Here is a 27,516-nt window from a genome sequence, read left to right on the forward strand (position 1 = left end):
ATTTTGCAGTCTAAAGTTGCTTCACCTTTTTGTTAAGGCACCTTGTTTGACCTCATCAGAAAGAGGCAAAAGTTGGGCGAGGGTTCTGGTCAAATGGTAGGTTGAAGGAACAGAATCTTTCACATTCTGTATATCAGAAACGCTGCAGACACAGATCAGACTACTGTGAAACAATTTATTTTAAACTTAATACTGTGAAAGCAACCAATGTAGATAGGCCAGTGCATAACTGATACACTGCAGTATTTTCAAAGTGTTCAAATGTTGGACAACAAAGCCTAAAATTAGTTTGTACTAAAATCACTACACATTAATATTTGCTTTGGTTAATGGTTCAAATTATATGAGCAATAAATGTTAATAAGAATGATTATTGATTTAATTGGGATATAGTAAGTGTACATATGCATGGTAGGTATTCACTCACCATTTTCCGTTAGGAAGCTTTGGCTGCAATCAACACAGTAACATTCTTAATGCATGCAGTCCTGGTCCACATGGAAAAAGCCTGCAGCTTAACAAAAATGAGGTAGGAAGCAGTAGGATCCCTTCCTCACCTGAAAGCCATGTTATCTAGCAGCCCAATCCTATACATGTTTGTTTGTTCAATGGGCCTTTGTTTCAAGTAAGCATGCACAAGAAAGTAGCCAACATTTTCTAAGCAGTAATATTTGTAACTGCTTCAGAATACTATTCCCTTTTAGGCACTACCATGGGAAGGTACTTGCCCCTGGCATTACAATTTGGTATCATCATCTTCAGAAGCAACTGAGAGTGAAGAGGAGGATGAGTTAGCCTAGAGAGAGAAAAAAACAGTAAACAAGTAAGAAACGCTCCCAGCAGCAGTCTGATCTAGTCTAGAATATTGGCCCAGTTTGCACGAACAAGGAAATGTGCAAATTTCTGGCCTTGAGACAAACCAAGAGCAGGAAACCCAGAAAAAATGGGTTCAGATGTAACACTCAGCCAAACCATAGCTTAGCTCTAAGGAGCGTAGCAGCAGCAGAGCTGGGGGAAGAGTGCTGAGGGCACAATTCCCCCCCCCCCCCCGGAACTAGCACATTTGCTTGTTCACGCTAAGCCATGGTTTGGCTTAAAGTTATGTGCAAACCAGGTCAGAAGAAACAGCAATAACTGAGCATTATTAGCAGTATAACCACAAGGCTGAGTCATTCTGTGATTTAAGTATAGTCTGAGCATAAGCCCAGCCATGCCATGTCCATAGTTGTTCTGGCCAAATCATAGGACCACTTATTTGCAACCTAGCCATATAAATTTGGAACAGAATACCAGTGATTTAGTTCACCGTATTTTTCGCTCCAAAAGACACACCAGACTATAAGAAGCACCTAGTTTTTAGAGGAGGAAAACAAGAAAAAAAATATTCTGAACGAAACAGTGGGTGTATGATTTTTGTGGTTCATGCTGTGGCTTTGTAACCATGTTTTTGCACCATTGCTGCCCCACGAAACAGTGGGTGCATGATTTTTTTGGGCAGTCTATAGCCATGGATATGCTATGTGATCTGATGGTGAATTTGGGGTGACCCAATGCAAAAATCCTGAGGATCCATGTGCTTTTACCTCCCCCCTCCCAGGCAGCCGCCTTTATCTCTCCTTATCTCCTTCCCGATCCCTTGCCCATCAGCTGCTCAATGGCTTTGTTTCAACACTCTCTTCCCTCTTGTTTGCCTTAGTGTCTTTTCCTTAGCTGCAGCAGTTTTTTGCTCCTCCTTTTCTTCTAATTTCTCTCCTCATTGCTTTAGTATTCCTGTCTCCTCTCCTTGCAAGTTTGCTGTCTTTACCTCCCCCGGCAGCCTCCTTTACCAGCAGCCTTATCTCTCTCCCGATCGCTTGCAGATCAGCGACTTTGTTTCAACACCCACTTCCCTCTTTCAAAAAAAAAAGAAAAAAAAAAAAAGAAAAAAAAAAAAGAGCATGATCTGCTTTTCGCCCTGGGCAATTCGGCTCCAGGGACCACACTTTCGCTCCATAAGACACACAGACATTTCCCCTTACTTTTTAGGAAGAAAAAAGTGTGTCTTATGGAGTGCAAAATACGGTAGGTTTTTGCCCAAATAAGCAAACTTAGGACTGCAACCTTGAGCAGATCCCTTTCCTCAGCCTTTATAAATAAGGTAACTCACCCTCTCTCGTGGTTCTGGTAATGGTCCATCTGGCTCTGGGCCTTGTATCTCTGTGTAAGCAGGAGGGTCACTACTGCTGTCTGGTGGATCTGCCATGGGGGCAGTGACGGGCATATTCTGGGCCTTGAGGTACCGATAAGCTTCTTCCCCACATACTACTAGTTTCAGCTTGTTTCCACCATCATGGATTCTTGCCACGACATCGTCATAATCTTCGTTCTCCACGTTTGCACCATTGACTTCTATTAAGATGTCATCGATTTGCAGCCCTGCTCTTTCTGCTGGGCCACCCTCCTTTACCTGAAATTATATCGTATTAAAAAGCCAGGCATTTTATTGCTTGAGAGTGGGTGGGCAGAGTATGGTAAGGGGTAGTTCTGACCACTAAATTACTACAGGCTGGGAAGCTTTGTACATTGTGAAGATACAATTAATGAAATGCAATAGTTAAAAATAGTGAGATGGTATTTCCTTCCCAGGGGGTGCTGCCATTGCTTGCTGTGCTCACCAACCCCACCTACCTGCCAACATTTTTACCTGGCCAACCCCTACTCCCTTTATACCTCACCCACCCCTAGCCTACCCCCTCCCAGCTCACCCCAACCTTCCTTTAAATATGACTACGGTGATTTTTAGCTGGGGGAGCTCTTCAGAGAGCACTTTGCCAAACCTCTCTCTGAAGCACCACCCACCCTCTTTTAAGCACAGCTGTAGTGATGCTTCAGAGAGCGGTTTTTACTTTTATTTATTTTCGCATGTGGATTTAGATCATGGGAGTTTGAAAACAAAATCAATGGTCACATTCTTAGCTAGCAGGTGGCACAAAAGAAGTGGTAGCACAGAAATGGATAAGGTCCCGAGAGAAGGTTTGACGTGAAGTTAAAAAACGATGAGAATAAGACATTGCACGATTTGGATGGAATTCAAGTGAATGTCAAAGAAATAATTGGCTGTCGATTTCTGGTGGCAATTCGTGAAACATCAAGATACTGTGCAATGCACAGGTTTGGGGTTTCATATGCTTGCAGCTGCTTACCGTGGCATGAAAAATGGATAGAATGCTGTCAATAGATCAGTGGTGAGGAAAAAAATCTGGGGCTTAACAGTACGGAGTAACTGAATGTGATTTAAACAGTTATGGAATGGAGGAAATAATACAAATTGCTTAGAAAACTTTGATTCCTTGTATTCTTTATCAGAATTTGCATCATAAAAGAGAATTGGTGTTGATGTCTAACCTAAGCATGATGTAATATATGCACAGAATGGGTGACTTTTTGCTATAACTGTAATTATATAAATTTAAATATTTTTTAAAAGCTTCTTTCAACTTGTGCATAAGTCTTTCATGCTCCTCCTTGTGGTCATGCAGCAGCAAAAAGTGGGGTGGGTAATGTGCAAGTCTGGGGCAAGGCTAGACTGAAAGTGGTCCCTGCATTGTGCACCTCTGGAGCTGAAGGGTTGGGCAACTGCTGCTCATATTAGGCATCATGTTTATTTCACCAGCATATGGATTAAATTAATACCTCTTTGATGAACTGGCCAGGCAAACCTTTGATGGCGTTCAAACGGAAGCCAAAGCCACTGGGACCCTTTACTAGATAGCAGAGTCTGGGCTTGTGATGCTCTTTCGCCGTATGACATGTTGGCACTTCAGCCTCACATGGAGATTGCACCGGTGTTGTGTGATAGTAGAGGCATGGGGATATCTTAGCCTTAGTAACCAAAAGGAGAAAAAAAGCATTTATTGCAAAATACACATTGCTACCAAACACTGTGTGACGATAAAACCTCCCTCACACATTTTGGGATATAAAGAGCAATATTTGCCACTAAATATTTGCAAATCTCTTGCTTCTCTCTTCTGTAATAGCAGATGACACATTCAGTTCCTCCGTTCCCTATATCCTATCAATTTATAAGCACACCGAAGAGAATGATGCAGGAACTTGTGTGGGTGGAATAAACTGCCTCTATGACATTTTGACCCTCCCAACTGTTGAAGAAAGAGTGAACATTTTACTCTGCTTTGAGTCATGTCATTAAATACTTTATATCTATCCCCCCCAAAAAAAAACCACAAATAGCCTCCAACAATTTATAACATAAGCAAAGTAATATAAATGCATTTATACCTACTTGGTGCCTATATGTTCAGCTGGCAATATTCCATGCATTTTTCAAAAATTGAAAGTTTGCATACAGATAATCAGAATTCCTCACCAAGAAAAGAGGAGCTGGTATATATTTGCTAATTTGGTATGAGTCATTTTGCCAAAAGGGGAGGGAAAATATAGCAATGTAGGAAGTTCCACACCCTGCCAAGCCTTCTCAGCTTCCACCTGTGGCTTCTGAATCTCCGCCAGACTTTCAGGCTAATCCTTCCAGCTTATAAACTTGCTTATAAAAAGAATTAAAGTTGGCATTCTCTGCATATGCAAGTAATTTCTATGCTTGCACTATGTAACTACAGATAGCTGCAGCCGTCTGGTTACCCCCATCGTTTTGCTCATCATGTGACTTCCAAGTTAGTTGTGCTTGTGCGCAAGTGTGTCTGTTACCATTTTGTACATGGCGTCGGTTTCGTCATCCACCACCAGCAGCACAGTTTTTTCACCAGACTTCCTGATCTTCTCCACGACAGCCTCATGGTCCAGTGCTTCAACTGACTCTCCATTGACAGCCACCAGGATGTCATTGTCCTTGAGACCAACTTCGGCCGCAGGGCTGCCAGAATCAATGTCCTTAATTAAGTGACCTGTACACAAAAATAAGAAAGGCCTGATACTTGGTAAAGTGCCTTAGTGGGTTTTCGTTTAAGACCATACCTGTGGCTTAGGGCTTTTAATGTTGTTTGACTACCTCACAGAATGCTGCCTTCTCAAGAAGTGTGATTTACACTAGCAGCCAAATGGCACTGCAGCATTTTCCAGGCGAAGGAGAGAAATTCATTGGGCTCCAGATTCTCAGATCCGAATTCTGTTTGATTATGAACTCAGGAAAATCATTTTCTATTAAGAACATTAGATGATCCAGGCTGGATTAGACTAAATAAAGAATGCTCTATCCCCACCTGCCATTTTTAAGATGACAACATAAAGCACATCTGTTCACACAGTCATATGGGGGGCGGTGTCTAGCAGTTATTTTTGCTGCTGCTGCTGAATTACCTTTTGTTGAATGAAGGTGATTGTTTATATATTTATTAAATTTGTATACCACCCTTCATCTGTAGATCTCAGGGCAGTTAGCAGCATAAAATTGCAAGAGAAAAAACACAAAATACATAATAAAAACAAGAAAATAACAACAAACAAATAACCCCTCACTCCCTCCCTACGAGCACATTTAAAAGGATATAGGACGTTAGTCAAAGGCCTGGTTGAAGAAGAATATTTTTGCCTGATATATAAATGTGTATTCCACAAACGGAGAGCCGTGGCACAAATGCGATTTTTAATGAATTTTATAATTTTTCATAGAATCATAGAGTTGGAATAGACCACAAGGGCCATCGTGTCCAACCCCCTGCCAAGCAGGAAACACCATCAAAGCACTCCTGACATATGGTTGTCAAGCCTTTGCTTAAAGACCTCCAAAGTAGGAGACTCCACCACACTCCTTGGCAGCAAATTCCACTGTTGAACAGCTCTTACTGTCAGGAAGTTCTTCCTAATGTTTAGGTGGAATCTTCTTTCTTGTAGTTTGGATCCATTGCTCCGTGTCCGCTTCTCTGGAGCAGCAGAAAACAACCTTTCTCCCTCCTCTATGTGACATCCTTTTATATATTTGAACATGGCTATCATATCACCCCTTAACCTCCTCTTCTCCAGGCTAAACATGCCCAGCTCCCTTAGCTGTTCCTCATAAGGCATCGTTTCCAGGCCTTTGACCATTTTGGTTGCCCTCCTCTGGACACGTTCCAGTTTGTCAGTGTCCTTCTTGAACTGTGGTGCCCAGAACTGGACACAGTACTCCAGGTGAGGTCTGACCAGAGCAGAATACAGTGGCACTATTACTTCCCTTGATCTAGATGCTATACTCCTATTGATGCAGCCCAGAATTGCATTGGCTTTTTTAGCTGCCGCGTCGCACTGTTGACACATATTAATCACACTTGTATGGGATAAGGTGTTTCATAAATGTTATAAGATATATAGGTAGATAGATCATACCTTTACCATTCTGTTCCATTCTCAGGTAGAATCCATAACCATTTTTTCCTTTTGCAAGCTCCAGCCTTCGGGGTTTGTGGGGTAATAATTTCAAACTTGCCATTTCTCTCCTCAGCTGCATGTTCTGGCTCTTGTAATACTGATCAGTTTCTTTATTTGACACCAGAAACACAAGTCGATTTCCAGACCTCCTCACCTGGGAACGCAGACATACAATGCTTAGAGGTAGTACTTCAGCCATGTCAAACAGTGGGACAGGGCTGAGGAGCATTTTATATGCAAAGTGCTGATGTGGATGAGGTGACCTTGGAAATCCCTAGTCAGCACAAAACATCTTTTCTGATGGCATTTTCATAAGTGAGGCTTAAATTGTTCTGAACTGCATTTATGAATCCTACAGTGTCTGGAGTGTATGTTCGATTGCTCTTCCACATTCAGACATGGCCCAACTATTTATTCACTTTGGATCTGAGTACTTAACACTAACACAAATTTTTCAGCACTAGATCTACTACTTATGCAACTTGAGTGGAAGGCGACAGTAGACAGCTAGACACCAGTCACTCAGCCCTGTGGATGGGCTGGGCTGGGGAAACTATTAGAAATAAGTTTTAGCTGTTAAATACTTTAGAGGCTATGCAATAAGCCTTGCCTAAAAGCTCTGTTCACACATTACTCACATGGGAAGCACATAGGTATAGGCAGAGGTAAAGGACCCCTGGACAGTTACGTCCAGTCAAAGGCGACTATGGGGTTGCAGCGCTCATCTTGCTTTCAGGCTGAGGGAGCTGGCATTTGTCCACAGACAGCTTTCCGGGTCATGTGGCCAGCATGACTAAACCGTTACTGGCACAACAGGACACCGTGACAAGCCAGAAAGCATGGAAACGCCGTTTACCTTCCCACCACAGCGGTACCTATTTATCTACATGCACTGGTGTGCTTTCGAACTGCTAGGTTGGCAGGAGCTGGGTCACAGCAATGGGAGCACACTCTGTCGCGGGGATTCGAACCACTTACCTTCCAATTGGCAAGCCCAAGAGGCTCAGTGGTTTAGACCGCAGTGCCACCCGCAGAGGTGGGAGATCTTTTGGGGCCAACTTTAACAGATGGCCAGGGCAACCCACCTGTCAATCACCTGTCATGCTCAACGAAACTCGGTGATAGAGCATCTGCTTTGGATGCAGGAGGTCCCAGGTTCAATGTCTGGCATCTCCAGGTAGAACAGGCCTGAAACCCTGAAGAGCAACTGCCAGGGAATATAGATAATTCCAAGTAATATGGAGCAACGGCCTGACTTTGGCAGCTTACGTTCCTATGCTTAAGCAGACAGATACATACAGTGGTACCTCGGGTTACAGACACTTCAGGTTACAGACGCTTCAGGTTACAGGCTCTGCTAACCCAGAAATAGTACCTCGGGTTAAGAACTTTGCTTCAGGATGAGAACAGAAATTGCGCAGCGGCAGCAGCGGGAGGCTCATTAGCTAAAGTGGTGTTTCAGGTTGAGAACAGTTTCAGGTTAAGAACGGACCTCCAGAATGAATTAAGTTCTTAACCCGAGGTACCACTCTACTGTGATGAGTTAACACTGGGAAAATGGTTGCCTGCATTCATTCAGGACCACAATCTTAGATCTGTGGGGGAAAACCTAACCAACGATTGAGGAACAGGGTGGAGGCTGAGGTCTTGAGGTTTAGGCTTGGAAATACCTTCTCGACTACTTCCTCATGAGTGTCGTTTTCCACATTCTCTCCATTGATTTCGATCAGGCGGTCATTGGGCTGCACTCCAGCTAATGCAGCTGGTCCTCGTGGGGCCAAATCTATAATGAACAATCCCTTGTGACCTGGAATAGACAGAACCAGCACAGATCTAAATAACTCGCCATGTTCTGTGTTACTCAGCAATGGCATAACAATAGGAGCCCTGTAGACTTGAGACGTTTTGTTCAAGGAACATATGAAATGGCAGTAAACTTGTGGTCCAACTGGAAATAACCATGTCTGCTTTCTATGCTCCAGGAATTCAAGAGGGAAGCCATTCACTCTCTGAAGCCCAACCTTTCTTTATGCCATGTTCAATACTGCCATGGGGAAGATTATTATACTTGTTTATGCTGGTTGATGATTGCCACCAGCAAGAATAGTTGCTTATTAAATACTACTTGTTTTTCCATTGTTTATTAGCACCTGGCTTATGATTGTATTGCCAAATGTAAGTGCTTCCTGTCTTGAAAGGAACAAGTCTTTCTTGGGCAGTTACAAAATGTCCCAGTGACTGCCAGCATGAAACATGGTAAAAATACCTAGATAGAGATCTTTCTTTATACCCTTGGATATAATTTTTAAGAGTTGTGACAAAAAGCAGATATATTGCATCCACCTCAGTTCTCTTGCTGTTATTGTGGAAGACACTTTCATTGCCAAGTACTTGCAGTCATAGTATATTATTATTATTAGTTGTTGTTATTATTCCACATTACCTGAGATTTTCAGAAGGTAAAATTTAAAATCTTTTGTTTTCCAAAAACAGCTTATCTGCGCCTTCATCAAATGTAGACTTACCAAGCTAAATGTTGTCCAGTCACAAAAAGATTTGTATTTCTCACACCAAAAACATAATTTTAAGACCCCTCACTGAAGAAATTTGCCAAAATTAATTTTCACCCCCTAAAATGCTACACTCTGCTGCCACACATCTCATTTCAATGGAAAACCACTCAGATGCTGTGTGATGTGTGAATCAGCTGTAGGGGGAAAATGTATGTGCTAGCCTGTCCCTGTAGCTGAAATGTTTCCAACCAAAGCCTTTATATTCCCAGAAGGTTTGTGCTGTTCCTTCTGGCACTTCAGCAGAGTTTCAGAATAATTCGAATACCTTTTCATATCATTACCATGATAACTCACAATCCAAATAATGGTCTTCAACAAAGGGCTTGGGAACATGTGCTTTATATGAAAGCAACATAAAGAAATTGTATTGAAATACCAAGCCCACCGCCACCTCCAGAATGCATACAATGCATATTATATAATGCTACATGTGCATTGTCTATGCTTATTGTTCTCACCTTCCGTTGTCTTCAGAGAGAAGCCATAGCTGTTTTTTTCTTTCACCAGATAGCAGAGGCGGGGATGTGAAACTGGGCCAGGTTCTCCATTTGTCACAACTGCAGTGTTTTCTGCTTGCTGCTGGACTGGTAATGTCTGACCCAACTCTTCAAACTTGACCCCTTCCTTATGTGCATCTTCGTAAGATTTTTCATCCAAAACAAGGAATGATACAGAGTCCACACTTTCCCTAACTAAATCAGCCACCTGTATGGGGGCAGAACGAGCGTTTCAGTAGTAATCACAGGTAGGAGTAAAATAGCTCATCTAGGTATTTCCTGTTGCCTTGTACAAGAGGAGACCTACTGACAAAGGATACTGAAGGATACGTGCAATACATATTGGGGACAAAATACAGTAGTCACAATCCAGGAATCCCATAAGGGGATGGCCATGCTGGAGGGGGGAAACAGAAAACATTTGGTGTAGCAAATCTCTAATGATATATCTACACTATGGATAGAAATGGGTTTAATAGTCAATTCCTCTCTAGGAAACTGGAGTGCTGTGAGAGGAGACCTGCAAGTTATATATGCCCAAAGGTTTCAGCCCTATGCACATGGGTTACCCAGGAGTAAATCTTATTAAATGTAATGGGACAAACATGCCACAGGGAGCAGTTCAGTCTGTATAAACTGCTTGCCAGCTAAGGCTGCTCTCAATATTAAAAGGCCCTGCTGCATGTTTCATGAAAAGAGAGGTTTCCTATGGCTAGAAGCATGGCCTTTTTAGTCATGGCCCTGGGGCTAAGTCCTGAGGGCCACATTCACCCTTGGCTAACCCCTCAGAGGCCACATGTCCACGATGGGTGTGACTAAAAGTTGGTGGAGCTATCCCGTACTCTCATACTTCCCCTTTTTGTTGATGTCACCCAAACTGGTAGGATCTTAGGTGGGCAGAAAAATTGCTGGAGGGGCCAGATCAGGCCACCCACCTGCAGGTTAGCCACCCCTGGGCTAAGGAGTCATGTCCCTCATTGTAGTTAGCTCAGTCGGTTAGAGCATGGTGCTGATAATGCCAAGGTTTCAGGTTCGATACCCATATGGGCCACCTGCATTGCAGGGGGTTGGACTAGATGATCCTTGGGTCCCTCTTCCAACACTACGATTCTATGATTTAGAAATGCCTTTGGGAACTGCCAGACTTTTAACAGAGAAGACGGGCAATTGCTGAATAATATTATTGCTGCTGCACATGATCAAGGTGGTGGTGCTGATGGTTGTTTTATCAGTTTAAATCAATGTAAGGCACCCTGAGCTTTTTGAAAAGGTAAAGATTTTATATTGATGAGTCCGGGATCAGGCCGCATGAGGTACCAATATTTCCTGTTTGTCTGGCAGCAGAAAGGGCCCCCAAATGAAACTGTTCTATACCGTTCCATGATCTTCTTTGTCTACAAAAATCCCATTGACCCTCAGGACTCTGTCTCCATCTTTCAGGCCAGCCTTCTCAGCTGGACTCCCCTTTGCCACATTCCGGATCAGGTGCCCTGTTTTATATTTCTCAAGGCGCAGACAGAATCCATAGTTCTCTGCCTCTTTTCTGGTCAGTTTGCATTCCCTGGGCCGAAGAGGAGACATCATTTCTGTCACAAGGGATAAAAATAAGTAAATATTACTCTGTTGGCAAAGATGCTCATGGAAGGAAAAAGAGCCTTGTTAAGGAAAACTAGTCCAGTGAAATGAGCCAAAGAAGGTGCTCATAAAAAGAACCAGGACAATTATAGAAATACAGAGAGAATGCCAGGTTTTGATTTTTTTGTGGGGACAGAGAAGAAGATACTGATTAATCTGGATTATTTTTCTCTGAGAGATAAACTGATGCCCTGATTATTCATAGCACTTTAGCAAAGTTTTTCTTTGAAAATACTATGTAGACATCGCACATTACTAGAATAAAAGACACAAGCTACTCATTAATGATTTTTTAAAATTGTTTGTCATTCCCTCTCATTTGCACATAGCAACTCAAACTTGGTTCAGGCCTCTTGTACAGTACAAACACATATTGACTGAATCACCAACTAGCCAAGGCTATCACAGGGTTGGTGAGGACCACAGCATCTCTTACAGTGACAGCTTAGTTCCCTCATTATGTGTGTGTCAAAGGGGCAGTGGGGCCATGCCACTGATCCTGCTTTCAAAGCCACATGGCATCTCTCAGCTGTACTCCTGATGTCCACATGCTAGTCATGGATGTCTTTAGGGGGAAGCCTATGCATGTTGTCTTTCCCCCGTATAGATAACACACAGAAATCGGGGATAGTGTGCAGCTTATTCAGCAGAGCCAGCAGTGTGAGCCCAGTGTGAGAAAGCAAATCTTAGGCATATGATGAAGTATGGTGAAAGAAAGCATAGAATTCATAGGCAGGATTCCACAAATCTGGTCGCCAGAACAAATGAATGGCAACCATCCCTCCATCCAGCGTATAGCACAAAAAATCCTCTCTCTTTTCCCGGAGTTCCTATACAGTAAACTGAAGAGGGGTTGAGAAAAAGAGGCCTTTGAACTGTTGTTTGGAAAAGGTAAGAAATAACAGGAGTCTCTCATGCGTGCTGCTTGCAGGTTTATTTATAGTAAAATGCACATTCCTTTCTAGGCAAAAATGCCTACTTCAAGGCAGCTTATCGTGTTTTATCTTAGCACATTGTACTTAAATAAAATGGAATAAAAAATTAACCAGCAAGAATAAAAACAGAAGGGGGGAAACAACCATGGGAAATACACCTACTCAAATAACACATTTTTCAGTGGCCTCTTAAAAGCAGGCAATGAGCGGGGCAGCCGGATGAAGCTCCCTGGGGAAAATGCTTCATAATCCAGATGCCACAGCGGAGAAGACTCTCTTATTGACTACACTTCTATTAGAAGGAGTTGAGGGGACAACCAGAAATGGAGCAATATTCTCATTGGGCTCAGGTGGGAGATCTCAGAGGAGAGATGAGCTCTAATTCTATTTGAGGTAAGGGCAAAACCTCTTTACAAAGCCCAGTGCTAAGTGAAAGACTAAGTGCTCTGCCTGAGTCCTCCCACTGTGCAAGGGCAAGGGATAGGTGGTAACCACAAATAATTGTTGGCTAATAAGCTAAGTTAAATTCTGCTGAACCTGTTCCCCACTCCAGAGGAGCAGGGCAGCTTAGTAATGATGCTGCAGTTCAGGTGCTCTGTAATAATTGTGTACTTTGCTCACCCCTGCTTTGCTGGTAGTATACTATAATCTAGATGATGTAGTTAATATGTAAAGAGATGACGGTTAATGAGTGGAAGATTGGACTAAGTGGCATTCTGCTTCCCTGCACGTATTATTCTTGTCATTCTAATTACCACTGAACAGCTGATTCCCTGGCTCCCTAGTCATATTATTTAATAAAACGGATACCTGTATTTTTTTATATAAAAAAAGCTCCAACCACAAACTAGCAGTTCTAGCTTAATACAAGCCCACTTGCTTGACAAGTACTATCTATAGGGTCTTCCTATGTTTAGTTGAAGGTGGGAACAGCATCACCCCATGGGTCCCACCTCTGCCCTCTACAAATGTTCATCATAACCTGTGCGAGAGCCCAAATGCGATCAGGAACAGAATAGACAGGGCCCTGTAATGCAAGCAAGCTCATTTACAGGTGTGCATAGGCTAGGAAGCCAGCAAGCATGATCACACTCCCCTATGATCTATGCACAGTCAGCATAATGTGTGCTTATTCCTTATTTTCATAGCTAATTTACAATGAAAGAAAAGGGGCACACACTTTTAATAAACATAGTGTAATCAAATTTGAGAAACTCTAAACAAATAAATAAAATTTCAGCATGTGGAATCAGATGGATTCCTGTGATTTTTATCATTTGTGTATATATTACACACAAGTTTCTAGCTCTCAGAGTTACATGAAAGTGATAAGGCAGGAACCTTGACCCAAAATCTAGCAATCATTTTTTTAAAAACGCACAACAAAATTGGAAGGAGAGGAGTCAGGGAAAAAACTTACCTGCTTGTGTAGTTTGCCCTCAGAATTTTCTTCTGCAGTCTCACATGCTGCTGTACCAGTATGCACAGCTACATTTCAAATGAACAAAGGTTGATTTAAAAGATGATTTATTTAACAGGCTTCTTTGCATTTGTTCGCCTTCTTGATAACCAATCTTTTCTCCACCCCCACACCTCTCAGCTGAGCAGCATTGGGCTTTCCTCAGAAACTTTGGATTCCTCCTTAGTAATGCATCACAGGTGCCAAGATTCTCACATGGACCGCAGCCAAGAGCAGCCACGTGTCTCACTCTGAATTAAAAGGACAGCCCAAGTCCGAATTAAAAGAGCCCTAATGGAGAACAGGGGCCTTGAAGTTGCACACCAATGTTCAGCACTGGGATAGGAGCCGGAACAGGCACAGCGGTTCAGAATGTCCCCCACTATAAGACTATTATTGTACTTCAGTTTAAATTTTTGTAGGTCTCTTTAAATTTGCATCTACACATATAAACTATGTTGTCATCTTTCATCCTATTTTTTTTTTGGGGGGGGGGTTGATGCAACCTATGGTTGACACCCACCCTTCCTGTTTCCTCCCAGAGCTGAGCGGGACCAGGGATACTGCATTATGGACCTAAGACTTATGCAGAACTGGTCTCGCAGCAAAGTAATTCTTCAAAAGCATCTCATATAAAAAAAGGATGCGGACAAAACGCAACCTGGCAATTTCATCAGGGCTGAAGAATCCAAGGCCCCGGCCTACTCACAGTCATGACACTGTATCTTTACTCCCTCTTTGCAGATCAAAGTATACCCCCCAAAAGGGTAGGCCACATTTGATCTCAGATATCTAGAAATAATCGCACAATAGCATGACATTTGGCTCTCCCACAATAAGAGCACCAATATGCATTCATAAGATCAGCTTTTCGTTCGCACGCTCAATCATATTTTGAAATGCTGAATATAATAAAACGAGATACCCCATACCTTGCCAGAGTGAGGCCTCTGTGGTCTCTTAACTGGGGAGCTGATATCTGGCTCCAGGACCATAGCACTGCTTGGATGAATCCACACCCGCTCTCGGTCCCTTTTCCAGCAAAGCTACTGACCTAATTCCCATGAAGCACCTGTAAACCTTTAGGGCTTATCCAACACAGACTTAAACTGGCTTAGTGGTGATTTCCTCTCGCCAGGGAACCTGGGAGGAATCGTTCTGCAAGAAAAAAGCAAGGGATCTCTAACCCAGAAAAGAGAACCAAAGGAGTTCTTAAGTTCTGCCTTCAGGTAGTTGTCTCTGTAATTCCAATCACTATGCCACTAACAGAATTATTAGCCCTACAATCTCCAGGATCCTTGGGGAGAAATGAAACTGGTTAAGATGATATAAAACCTATATGCAATAGATTTGGAGTGCAGAGATGCCCTTCGTTTCTGCTCCAGGCTGGAAGAGGGCAGGGGAAGTACTGGCTTGCTTAACGCCATGAAAGTACAGAGTGCTCTGACAGACAGTGTTGTTAAAAACGGAATGAAAAGAAATCACCATTAAGTGCTGCAGAGTGATAAACAAGGCACAGGCAGTAATAGCACAGAGCAGTTATTAAAATCTTCCTGCTAGGTTAGGCTCATAAGATCAAGGAAATTTAAGCATTGCCAATTTCTTCAGAGATTTCTAAGGAGGGGCTGTGGAAAAGCCAGTTTAGAATGCTTTGAGATTACAATCTGTTTTGCTAATCCTGGAAATTTACCTGCCTATTTTGTTCCCCACATTCTGAAACCTAGGCTGTGTGCATACCCCATGCATTTAAAGCCTATGTTGCCCCCCCTACAAAAACTCAAATATTGGGAGTTGTAGTTTGTTAAGGGTGTTGGAAAATTCAGGGTGTGTGTGTGTGTGTGTGTGTGTGTGTGTGTGTGAACTACAGTTCTCATGTGCTTCAAATGTGGTGTAAATTATTTATTTCACAAAATTTATGTGCCACTTCATTGTGAAAAGCCTCAAAGTGGTTTACAAAAAGAATAAAGTTATCAATAAAATCAACTGCTTAAAACATTCAAAAAAATATTAAAATCAGTGATAAACACAGATTAAAACACACATTAATATTCCACATCTGGTAGGCTAGTATAAATCAGAGGTCTTTCTTCATGTGCCCTCTACATGGCTTTTTAAACTGTTACAGAATCATAGAATTGTGTTGGGTGGTAACCCTGAAGGTCATCCAATCCAACCCCCTGCAATACAGGAATATCTTACTAAAGCATCCATGACAGATGATCATCCAACCTCTGCTTAAAGGTATTGCTTATTATTATTATTATTATTATTATTATTATTATTATTATGGGTTTGCAGGAGGCAAAGATTCCCTAAAACTTCTGGGTACCACTAATTTCTAGAGTTAGTAAATGCAATAATAATGATAACAATAATAATAATAATAATAATAATAATAATAATAATAATAAATTATTTCTACCCCACCCACTCTGGGCGGCTTCCAACATAAGCTTAAAAATACATTAAAACATCAATCATTAAAAACTTCCCTAAAGAGGGCTGCCTTCAGATGTCTTCTAAATGTCAGATAGTTGTTTACTTCCTTGACATCTGATGGGAGGGCATTCCACGGGGCGGGTGCCACTACCGAGAAGGCCCTCTGCCTGGTTCCCTGTGACTTCGCTTCTCGCAGGGAGGGAACCCAGGTGCAAGACAGCTTAGCGGTGTAAAAATGCAGGCTGAAATCTGTTTCTTGGCCTGGGGAGAAGAAGAAGAAGAAGAAGAAGAAGAAGAGTTTGGATTTGATATCCCGCCTTTCACTCCCCTTCAGGAGTCTCAAAGCGGCTAACATTCTCCTTTCCCTTCCTCCCCCACAACAAACACTCTGTGAGGTGAGTGGGGCTGAGAGACTTCACAGAAGTGTGACTGGCCCAAGGTCACCCAGCAGCTGCATGTGGAGGAGTGGAGACGCGAACCCGGTTTCCCAGATTACGTGACTACCGCTCTTAACCACTACACCACACTGGCTCTCATCATGTAGTAGAACGGAAAGTAATGGGCCATTGACACATCCTGTAGGCAGCATAGGAGTTTGACCCCCTCCTCTGATGAGGGGATAGTGAGCAGAGACAAATGCCAGGCTTAGGATTTCATTGTTTGATGATGTAAACTGGGAGGAGGAGTTTGCCAGGGTAACGGTGGGTGTGATGTCACCGCAGGAAGAAATGTGCCCCTTTTAAACTGAGCAGTTGTTTTCTGCAAGTGTTGCTGGGGAGGAGAAGGTGGAAGCAGGCAGAACTCCATGCATGCTGGCGAGGAGAGGCTGCGCCAAGAGACCGGGGGCATGACTGCCTGCTGCTTTGGACCAAAGTTGTGGGGGGAGCAACGAGAGACCCTGTTGGGGTGTAATGTTCTGCCCTTCCTCCATCATAGCCCAGGTTGTATGTGTAAGACACACCATATTTCTTATAGACGCTAGTCTCTTCTGTGCTTTGTTCAAAAGGAACACAAATCCTGGTTAAGCACCAAGAAGACCCCTGGAATCTCAGCAGAGATTGGGGTGGCCAGAAGCATTTTGTAATGTATTTTTTGTGTTTTTATATTGTAAAGGGCCCTGAGATTCTCAGATGAAGGGCAATATATAAATGTAATTAATAATAATAATAATAATAGCAGTTGGTAAAAGGCACTTCTGGCAACTGCGGCTACCTGAGCTGCCAGTGACAGACCTGGATCCAGAAGCAGCCCCAGACTGTGACTCTACTCTTTCAGGCAGATTGAAACTCCCTCAAGAGCCAGCAGCTGACCAGTTTCTTGGACATGGGAACTGCTCACCCACGGTGCCTTCATCTTGTCAGATCTAGTTGGCCATTGTGAGAATAAGATGCTAGACTAGATGGGGCCTTGGCCCGATCCCGCAGACTCTTGTTATGTCCTTAAGGCCTTGCTTTTGCTTCTTCAGCACCATAGTTGCTGCTTCTTGAAGTGGAGAAGTGACAATCAGGGAAAGAGGTAAGTGTTATGTTCAAATATATAAAAGGATGTTATATAGAGGAGGGAGAAAGGTTGTTTTCTGCTGTTCCAGAGAAGCGGACACGGAGCAATGGATCCAAACTACAAGAAAGAAGATTCCACCTAAACATTAGGAAGAACTTCCTGACAGTAAGAGCTGTTCGACAGTGGAATTTGCTGCCAAGGCGTGTGGTGGAGTCTTCTTCTTTGGAGGTCTTTAAGCAGAGGCTTGACAACCATATGTCAGGAGTGCTCTGATGGTGTTTCTTGCTTGGCAGGGGGTTGGACTCGATGGCCCTTGTGGTCTATTCCAACTCTATGATTCTATGATTCTATGTACTGAAGTTCTCACCCTGGGCCAGCAGGGGGATACTGTAGATAGTTATGCAAATGAAAGATCGAAAAGTGACGTTCAGTGATTGGATAGTTTTGTATGCAAATGAAGGATCGAAAAGTGACGTTCAGTGATTGGATAGTTTTAGAACGTTGCAACAGTTACAATTGTTCTGTAGCTCTATATAAGCAGGCTGACTGAGCTCCTCAGCTTAGTTGTGTTCCAGCTTACAAAATAAAGAGCTGCTTTGGAGAAATTGCTGTGTCGTCTGCTATGTCAGCCCACAACTTAACACTGGCGATGAAGGTGGGATCGATTGACATCAGAGCACAGCCAGATGCGGCCATCCTCTGAACTGAGCTGAATCACAGAGCGAAATCACTGAGCGAAATCACTGGACAGAACCAATTCAGAGCTGACTGTTCTGGCTAGAGCACTGTGTTCGATCCATCGCCCTTCACGCCAGCATCGGAATCATGGCTTCACTTGTGCCTCTACCGCCGTTTGCGCCAGCATCTGAATCATGGGACTCCTACCTCGCTCGGTTCGACTGCTACCTCCAAGCCAACGAGCTGACAGCAGTATCACAGGAACGGAAGCGGGGCCTATTCCTCAGCCTCTGTGGGCCTGAGGTGTTTGAGACGGCTCGAGCATTGGTTGCACCTGAAGCAGTCCCGGCAACGCCATGGGACACGATCCAAGAGAAGCTCCGCAACCACTATGCGCCAAAGCCGTCCAAGATTGCTGCCATGCGTTCTACCACCGGAACCAGGCAGGGGGGGGGGTGAATCAACAACTACACAACCGCCCTGCGACAGGCTGCAATGCACTGTGAGTTCCGAGACTTAGACGATGCCCTGATGGATCAAATCATCTGCGGGGTCCGGGACATCCACCTGCAACTGCGTCTCCTCGCCAAGCCAGACCTCACGCTACAGAAAGCCATTGAGGAGGCTGTGGCCTCAGAAGCTGCCCAGGAGATCCGCAAGTCCAGCAGCCCGCGTCTTGCTAGGAAGCCAGTTCCAGTGCATCACGAAGAGGCCAGCAGTGATGAGGCATCCTCCAGTGAAGACGATGACGTGCACCAGTCAAAGCGGGAGCGCAGGAAGTTCCAACAGAAGTCCAAGGGCCAACCGGAATGTGCCGGCTGCGGAGGCAACCATTCCCGTGCCAAGTGTCAATTCAGAGACGCCATCTGTCGGACGTGTTCCAGAAGGGGCCACATCGCTAAGGTCTGCCGATCGGCTCTGTCTGATACCCCCCCTTCACCGACTCGCAAGTCCAAGTCTTCACTCCAGTCTGCTAAGGAAAGCTGTTTCGCTCTCACCAACTGCCGCTGCCCGTCTGGAACTACAATTGGCCAAACCGACTCGCCTACGCAACGCAAGCTGAATGTCACGGTGCTCACTGAAGGAGCTCCATGTGACATGGAGATCGACACCAGGTCTGCCCTGTTCATTGTGTCTTGGAGCACCATCAAAAGAGTGGTACCCAGAGTGTCCAAAAGGCAACTCGACTCTCACCGCGTACACCTGAGAGACTACCAGGGAAACGACATTCCCGTGGTAGGCGTTGGCCGGTTCTGGATCATCTTCAAGGATTTTTCGGGCCCGCTCCGGCTGGTGGTGGTCGAAGGTCAGCGGCCAAGCCTCCTAGGGCTAGACTGGTTTGATGCCCTTGGCCTGGAAGTCACCGGCATCAACTGCATCTCTAACGCAGAGACTGAGGGTCTGGTCAAAGACTTTGCCGAGGTTTTTGACGGCACTTTGGGGCAATATACAGGTACGCCCATATCCTTTAGCCTTGATCCACAAGTTGCCCCCATCAAGCTAAAGCTACGCCGGGTTCCCTTTGCTCTCAAGGCTAAGGTGGATGAACAACTAGACAAGCTGATCGCCCAAGGAGTTTTGGAGCCGGTTGACCACGCCAAGTGGGAAACCCCCATCGTCACGCCTGTCAAGCCAGACGGGTCGGTGAGAATCTGCGCTGACTACAAGTGCATGATCAACAAGGCACTTCAGCAGCATGCTTATCCGGTTCCTGTTGTCCAACACCTGCTGCATTCCCTGGGTGAGGGTAAGGTCTTCGCTAAGCTGGACCTTGCCCAAGCCTATCAACAACTGCCCATCGATGATGCCACTGCTGAAGCCCAGACGATCGTCACCCACCGAGGGGCATTCCGTTGCCGCCAGTTGCAGTTCGGGGTGAGTGTGGCTCCTGGCATCTTCCAAAGCCTTATGGAGCGTCTCCTGCAAGGGCTTCCAGGCGTGGTACCATATTTTGATGATGTCTTGGTGTCCGCAGACTCACACCAGCAGCATTTCAAGCGCCTCCGTGCCGTGCTGACCAGGTTCCAGGAGGCCGGGCTCAAGGTAAAGAGGGAGAAGTGCCAGATCGCCGTTCCACAGGTAGAGTTCCTGGGCTATCTTATCGATGCCTCTGGCCTTCAACCAACCACATCCAAGATCCGTGATATCCAGCAGGCCCCCATCCCAAAGAACAAGATGGAGTTGCAGGCGTTCCTGGGGCTGCTGAACTTTTATAACATGTTCCTGCCCCACAAAGCCATGGTGGCTGAGCCTCTTCACTGACTCCTCAGCACAAAGACACCTTGGTCCTGGGGTCATCGGGAGACTGTGGCCTTCAACGTGGTCAAGGCTCTCCTTTCATCGGACAGTGTGCTGGTACAGTACAGTGAATCCAGGCCACTGGTCCTTGCCTGCGACGCCTCACCTTTTGGCATCGGCGCTGTCCTTAGTCACCATTTTCCAGACGGAAGAGAAGCACCGCTCGCCTACTTTTCCAGGATGCTATCTCCGACGGAACGGAATTACAGCGAGCTCGACAAAGAGGCACTGGCACTTGTGGCTGGAGTGAAAAGGTTCCATGAATACCTCTATGGCAGGACTTTTGACCTCATCACTGACCACAAGCCGCTCCTGGGCCTCCTCGCCGGTGATCGTCCAACTCCACCGGTCCTCTCGCCACGCATGCTGCGTTGGACTGTTTTCCTGGCTGCCTACCACTACTGGCTCGTCCATCGCCCGGGGAAATCGATGGGCCATGCCGATGCCCTCAGCCGTTGCCCTCTTCCAGCGTTTGTGGAAGACCCGGCTCCAGCTTCATCGCTCCTCCTGATTGAGGATCTTCTGGCAGTGCCTGTATTGGCTGCCACTGTGGCCTCCGCATCTGCCCAGGATCGCACCATCAGCCGTGTGCTCAACTGGGTGTGGAGGGGGTGGCCACAAGGGCCTTTTGCATCGGAGTTCCAGCCCTTCGCAACCAGACAACATGAACTCTTGGCTCATCGCGGCTGTCTGCTGTGGGGAGACCGCGTCGTGATTCCCCAAAGACTCCGTCAACGCGTCCTGGAGGCTCTGCACGTTGGCCACCCAGGAATTGTCAAAATGAAGGCGTTGGCTCGGTGTTACGTCTGGTGGCCTAACATGGACGATGCCATCACTGCCTGGGTGTCCGCCTGTCAAGCGTGCCAAGAATCGAGGCCTGCACCACCGGCAGCTAAGGGACACACCTGGGAGACACCAAAGACACCCTGGTCGAGGGTGCACATCGATCTGGCCGGCCCCTTTCATGGCCGCACCTTTACGGTAGTGGTGGACGCCTATTCCAAATGGCTGGAGGTGGCCCTGATGCCCCCCACCACTACCGAGGCCGTCATCCAGGTGCTGCGAGGCCTGTTTGCAACGCATGGGTGTCCTGATGTCCTTGTCTCTGACAACGGACCGCAGTTCACGTCAGGCACTTTTGAGCGGTATCTTTTGGGACTGGGCATCCGCCATGCCCTAATGGCACCCTTTCATCCATCCAGCAACGGGCAAGCGGAGAGAATGGTGCGCTCGGCAAAAGAGGCACTGGCGCGCCTGGACCGGGGAGACTGGCACGAGTGGGTCGCTGAATACTTGTTCGTGCAACACATCACCCCTCATGCGGCCACAGGGCGGAGTCCTGCTGAACTGCTTATGGGCCGCCGCCTCAGGTCACCGCTCGACCGGCTGCACCTGGACTTTGCCGTGGCCGAACCCCCAGGCTGTGACAACGCACCACGGTCATTTGTTCCAGGAAATCAGGTCTTTGCCCGGAACTATGTGGGGGACATTCCTTGGGTGCCAGCCACAGTAGTGGGAGTCACTGGACCTCGTTCGTACCAGGTGGCTCTCGAAGATGGACGCTTGTGGCGCCGGCACATAGACCAGCTTAGGTGCAGGGTTGGGGACTTGGACACTACCGTGGTGCCCCCAACTGTGCTCGTGGCTCCAGAAGAGACACTTACAGATGGCGAGGCTCCACCTACACCTCCCTCGCAAACTGCCAGCGTGGAGCCGAACCAAGCCGCTTCAGAGGGTCTGCCAGACTTACCACAGGCTCAGACCACTCCACTTGCGGAGGCTCCACCCACAACAGCAGATCCAGGGAATTTGGTTTCAACGCCACCTAGGGTCGCACCACAGGCTCAGCAAGAATTGTGTGGCCCCCCGGACTTGGCTACCAGTCCCCGGCGGTCTGGCAGTTTCCAAGCACCCAACTTATTTAAAGGACTATGTTGTTGGACATGTATCACTGTTGGTCTAAGTATGGGAAATGTAACCGATATGCTCTTGTGCCTAATTGAACCATTACGTGTAGTGCTGTATATAAGGAAACCATTACGTTTGTAACTAACGCCTTATCTTGGTGGGGAGGGGTGTTATGTACTGAAGTTCTCACCCTGGGCCAGCAGGGGGATACTGTAGATAGTTATGCAAATGAAGGAGCGAAAAGTGACGTTCAGTGATTGGATAGTTTTACTACGTTGCAACAGTTACAATTGTTCTGTAGCTCTATATAAGCTCCTCAGCTTAGTTCTGTTCCAGCTTACAAAATAAAGAGCTGCTTTGGAGAAATTGCTGTGTCGTCTGCTATGTCAACCCACAACTTAACAGTAAGCATCCCCTCCCGTTGATCAAAAAGTACCAAACCTATTTCCAAAAACTCTTTTTCTTTCTGTTGAGACATGTCACTTCCTGTGTGATTTCTAATCAACAGCAGACAGAAGGTTCTTGACTGACTGGTGATCTCTAATACAAAGCAAACAAATCACCCATGCATATTAATCAAGTCTTCTCCTCTAAAATCAGCAAAACTAAGTATTCAAAACTGAATGTATACAATTACCCAACCTGGGTACAGTCATGAGCCACCACTGTTCCTGATACCCATAGCTATTTTTCTCAGGTTTGTGGGAAGAGCTGACACTGCCAATAGTTACTCTTCCGTCCTTGGGATGTCAGTCTTCCAAATATCATCTAATAAAGTAAGTCTTGCATATACAAAACTAACATGCAAGGCTTTGTATTCAGGGTTAATTTCGTTCATTTAACTTGAAAGTGTTCTGCCCAGATGAATAATTGCCTGGTACCTCTTGGTTTCGAGAGCTGAAACATCTTATCTTGGAATGAATTCCCATCTCAGATCCTTTCAAGTTCTTGGCTAGATGACACATACATATACCTTATGGCTGACAGAAACAGGATAGATTAAAACCCCAAAATGTAATCATGCCAGTGCTTCACCTTGAACATTTGTTTGTTTGTTTGTTACCTGGGACTATTGATTTAAGGCAGGGATGGAAAACCTGTGGCGTTAAAAAAAGCAGAAATAGAATGCAATAGCAGCCTCTCCAATTGTTATTCTCAGCAACTGGTATACTGCCTCTAACACTGGAGATACAACATAACTGTCATGGCTGGTGGCCCTCCAGATGTTATGCACTCCAACTCCCATCAGGCTGTCACAATGGTTAGGGATAATGGGAATTGTAGTCCAACATCAGCTGGCAGGCCAACATCTCCCTATCCTGATATAGGGAGTCCAAATATCACTCCCAGGGTGGGTCTACACTCATGGTTTATAACGCTAAGGAAGAAAATAAAAAATTGTCCAGTAGCACCTTAGAGACCAACTAAGAGAAGTGGACACGGAGCAATGGATCCAAACTACAAGAAAGAAGATTCCACCTAAACATTAGGAAGAACTTCCTGACAGTAAGAGCTGTTCGACAGTGGAATTTGCTGCCAAGGAGTGTGGTGGAGTCTCCTACTTTGGAGGTCTTTAAGCAGAGGCTTGACAACCATATGCCAGGAGTGCTCTGATGGTGTTTCCTGCTTGGCAGGGGGTTGGACTCGATGGCCCTTGTGGTCTCTTCCAACTCTATGATTCTATGATTCTATGATTCTAAGTTTGTTCTGGGTATAAACTTTTGGGTGCATGCACACTTCTTCAGATACTCTAAGGTGCTACTGGACAATTTTTTTATTATTTTGACTGTGTCAGACCAACACAGCTACTACCTGAATCTAGAACGCTAAGGAAGAGTTAAGGAATATATATCTTAATGTATTGCTTGTAATATTAATAATGTGTTATTAAAATGTAACACCAGAGGGCACTGCAGAGTAACCAGGAACCAGCAGTAAGGGCAGCTGTGTTGTTACAGAGGAATGTTAAGGAGGAACTTTTAGCAGTATGTCCTGTGATGTTTTAGATCGGTATATCTAATATTGTTCTAATAACGTTACAACAGTCAGGGTAGATCCTGTCCCAATGCTCACTGGTTCTCCGATCACAGAAGCAAATGTTACTGTCAGCTAATCTGGTTTTACTCTAGGGTATGTATAGGAGTTCTAGGTAGTTTTCCGACAGCTATAAAATTTGGCTTCCCACATCCAGTACTGAACCTGGGTCGTATTCTGAAAACATTGTATGTTTTTTCTAGTCAGGGTGGTTTTAGGGAGCTGGGATATAGCTTGTGGTGTTAACACTTGTTTAATGTATTTTACCTGCTTCAAGCCTTTAGAATGGGCCAAGGTATAACTAAATATATTCTAATTGTCGGCTAGAAATGTTTTTGTGTAACAACGTATGCAACATATCAACCTTGATTCTATTCTTTCTGGAACTCATTGAACACACTCAATCCCTCAAAACACACTCAAAAGGAATCAAATCACTGGAAACCTCTGCTATTTAGAGGATGGCAAGAAATGTGAATGTGTTTGTAAAGGTGTTCAGTAATCAAGGACAAAGGTTTCAGTATAGCTGGCTCCTGTTAGGCCAACTAAAATATTACAAAGTATTGTGCAAGTTTTCGAGTTCTCTAGATAGCATTTTCTAGGGTGGAGACTTAGCTCCAACCAATAATAGTTGAGGGCATAGGGCGGTATTCACCTATTGAGTCCTGTCAGCCAATCCTCTACACAAGGACTTTTGCTTGCACAAGAAGGCTTCCCCATTGTTCCTCCATACACTCCCTGCCTCCCCCCAAAATTGGCTCTGGGGTCAGAAGAACCCCCCAAAATGTGCACTGGGGAGGAGATGGGGGTATTGTTCCATTTGGCAAGTTGAAATGATTGGTCTAATGGAATGATCACGTGTGGCATTGAATTCCTCCCACTATTTAACTCTATAATTCCTAATTACTACATTCTGTCCCCACCTAAATCACAACTCACATGAAGTCCTTCAAAGGACAAATAATGAATAACATTTCTCCTCAGGTGTAGGCAGTGCATTTTTTCTTTAAAAAGTGTGTAGGGGTTACTCTCATTTTCCTATTCATATTGAAATGCTGTCCCCCAATGAGGCCAAACTTAGTTTCACAAAATGTTTAGGGGTATGCGTACCCCTGCATCCCCCCAGAAAAAAACCCACAGAAGTCTCTCTAGCCTCTGGGGTTTCTGTCCATTACCGGGGTCTCTTGACCTCCTGATCAACAGTTTTTGTGAATGGCCCCAAATGTCCAAGTTGAGAATTGTCAGTGACTCTCATGCGCTCTGCTTCTGGGGTAATCTCCTTCCTCTTTGGTGACTGCTGTGGTACTTGTGGTATGCCTGGTATGCAGATATCATTCTTGTTGCCACTGTTACCTTGTTCTTCTCTTTAGTATAAAGCAAGGTTACTCACTTTGTATGCCCCAAACAAGACACTATTTATTGCTGAACAGGCTGACACACAACATAAGAAAATGTAAAAAAAGCACAAGAAGCTTAAGGCTGGAGTCTTAGTTCCAACCCATAATAACTGGAGACAACGTTTCACTCTGTAACGACAAATTACTACAGTATTGGCTCCATCCTCCTTTGATAGGAAGCAGTACTGGAACTTGTTCTCAATGCCTCAGTATGTCAGTGGCTCAGCACAAATAATTTCCCATCTATATCTCTGTGTCTCTGCCTGGTTCCTTCTATTTTGGCTTTGCAATAGCAAACAGCAGGGACTCCTGTGACACGAGCCAATAACCCTATGTAGTGAAAATAAAAAGGATTCCAACTTCTGCTAGAGAATTAAGTGCCTGTATGATGTTGAAGAACCTTATTATAACAAGCAAGATTCTCCATAGCAATGTAACTGCAGATAGGTTTTGTTGTTGAGATCTTTAGTATTTCTCTGTCAACCAGAGACCACTTCTTTAAAGTATTTGTTCAAAATAGCACATGCCTATTTTGAAACTTTCCATCTGTCATGAACTTCTGCAAACTCTTCTGAATAATGCTGAAATTTACTAGCTGGCTTCCCTTTAATATGTATATGAAATTTAGTTCCTGGGTTTTCTTTCTGTAAACATTCCTGTTAAACATGGACAGATCAATCTATTGCCAGTTTGTGTAATTTTTGCATCTGTTCATTCCATTTTATTTTTGCATCAATCTGCAATTAAAAAAAAATTAATACTGTTTTTTTAAATAGTACTTAAATATGCATCTTATATCAACACACACATTTCTGAATAGATTTTATCCTAAAATACATACTTTATACTATTTTATACAACTTGGTACATTTAGTGAGCCAAGAACTACCATAAAATTCAGAGATGTACAAAACATAAAAAGATTAGATTTGCAAAGTATAAAAAAGATTTTTGAATTAGGCTGTAGACATTACTGGCTTACATGCAGCTAGGTTGTTCTTTTTTCAATTCATATCAAAACTGGTTTGGGAGAAAATGCAGCAGCATGTAGTATTTCATTTTTTTAAAAAGACAGGATAAAGGATATATATGGATTGTGGTTAACTGTCATGTTTACACGACTTTACAAACCAGTAGTGGGGGAGTGCAACATGCAGAAAAAACAGGAGTGTATACACAGACTTCGTCTGGGATGCATGAATTAAAATGTTTAAAAATGCAGAGTGAACAAAATTATCCCCAATGTCTAGAAGCTCTTATACAACTTAAAGAGCTAGGTTGCTATTATTACATTTATTGATTACATTTTTATCCTGTTCTCTTCCAGAGTTCAGGGAAATCCATCCCTTCCCAAGAACCCCATGAGTTTTCAGATGAAACAAAACTATTCAGGTGGATAAAATTTCATGTAGTCTCTGCAAAATTTTGGAAAATGATCTCCAAAGTAGAAGACTGGACAATTAACACACTGCCATGCATCTCTACATCAGTTCCATTGAATTCAATGGGAGTTGCTCCCAGATAAGTATGTTTAGGAATGCAGCCTTAATAAGCAAATTCCAACTTTAGTGTACGGTGAGCCACACTGGAACAAAAACAAAACAAAACAAAACAAAACAAAACAAAACAAAACTGGATGGTGTGTGTGTGTGTGTGTGTGTGTGTGTGTGCGCACATGCTAGCTTTACATATATGCTGGTGGCTTCTAACTTGACAGTGACTATCCAGAAAAAAAGAGCTGAACATATCAGTTAGCTAAAAAGGCAAATTCAATTCAAGAAATGAGCTCAAAATAAAACA

At 44.4% G+C, this 27,516-nt stretch overlaps 1 protein-coding gene and 1 long non-coding RNA gene across 3 annotated transcripts; one reads left to right on the plus strand and one right to left on the minus strand.

Annotated features, from left to right (window-relative positions):
• Nucleotides 1–155: 155 nt before the first annotated feature.
• Nucleotides 156–14,582, minus strand: PDZK1 (PDZ domain containing 1). Of its 2 annotated transcripts, XM_082220750.1 has the most exons (10): nucleotides 14,395–14,582; nucleotides 13,424–13,482; nucleotides 10,808–11,019; nucleotides 9,395–9,641; nucleotides 8,034–8,170; nucleotides 6,322–6,517; nucleotides 4,708–4,904; nucleotides 3,673–3,861; nucleotides 2,147–2,446; nucleotides 156–796 (listed from the first exon to the last, which is right to left on the minus strand). In XM_082220750.1, the coding sequence occupies exons 3-10, from the start codon at nucleotides 11,015–11,017 to the stop codon at nucleotides 737–739; spliced, it is 1,536 nt and encodes a 511-aa protein (XP_082076876.1). In that variant the 5' UTR covers nucleotides 11,018–11,019; nucleotides 13,424–13,482; nucleotides 14,395–14,582; the 3' UTR covers nucleotides 156–736. The 2 variants fall into 2 exon arrangements, with proteins under 2 accessions (XP_082076876.1, XP_082076877.1); XM_082220751.1 differs by lacking the exon at nucleotides 14,395–14,582 and having other exon boundaries at nucleotides 13,424–13,491.
• A 1,862-nt stretch (nucleotides 14,583–16,444) lies between these two features.
• On the plus strand, nucleotides 16,445–27,280 carry LOC309531381. The gene is made up of 3 exons (XR_014219276.1): nucleotides 16,445–16,842; nucleotides 17,375–17,416; nucleotides 27,044–27,280. It is a non-coding gene; the product is annotated as an uncharacterized lncRNA (long non-coding RNA).
• The last annotated feature ends 236 nt before the right edge of the window (nucleotides 27,281–27,516 follow it).

The sequence above is a fragment of the Podarcis vaucheri genome, assembly GCF_965113315.1.
Source record: "Podarcis vaucheri genome assembly, chromosome: 4".
NCBI classification, from domain to species: Eukaryota; Metazoa; Chordata; class Lepidosauria; order Squamata; family Lacertidae; genus Podarcis; species Podarcis vaucheri.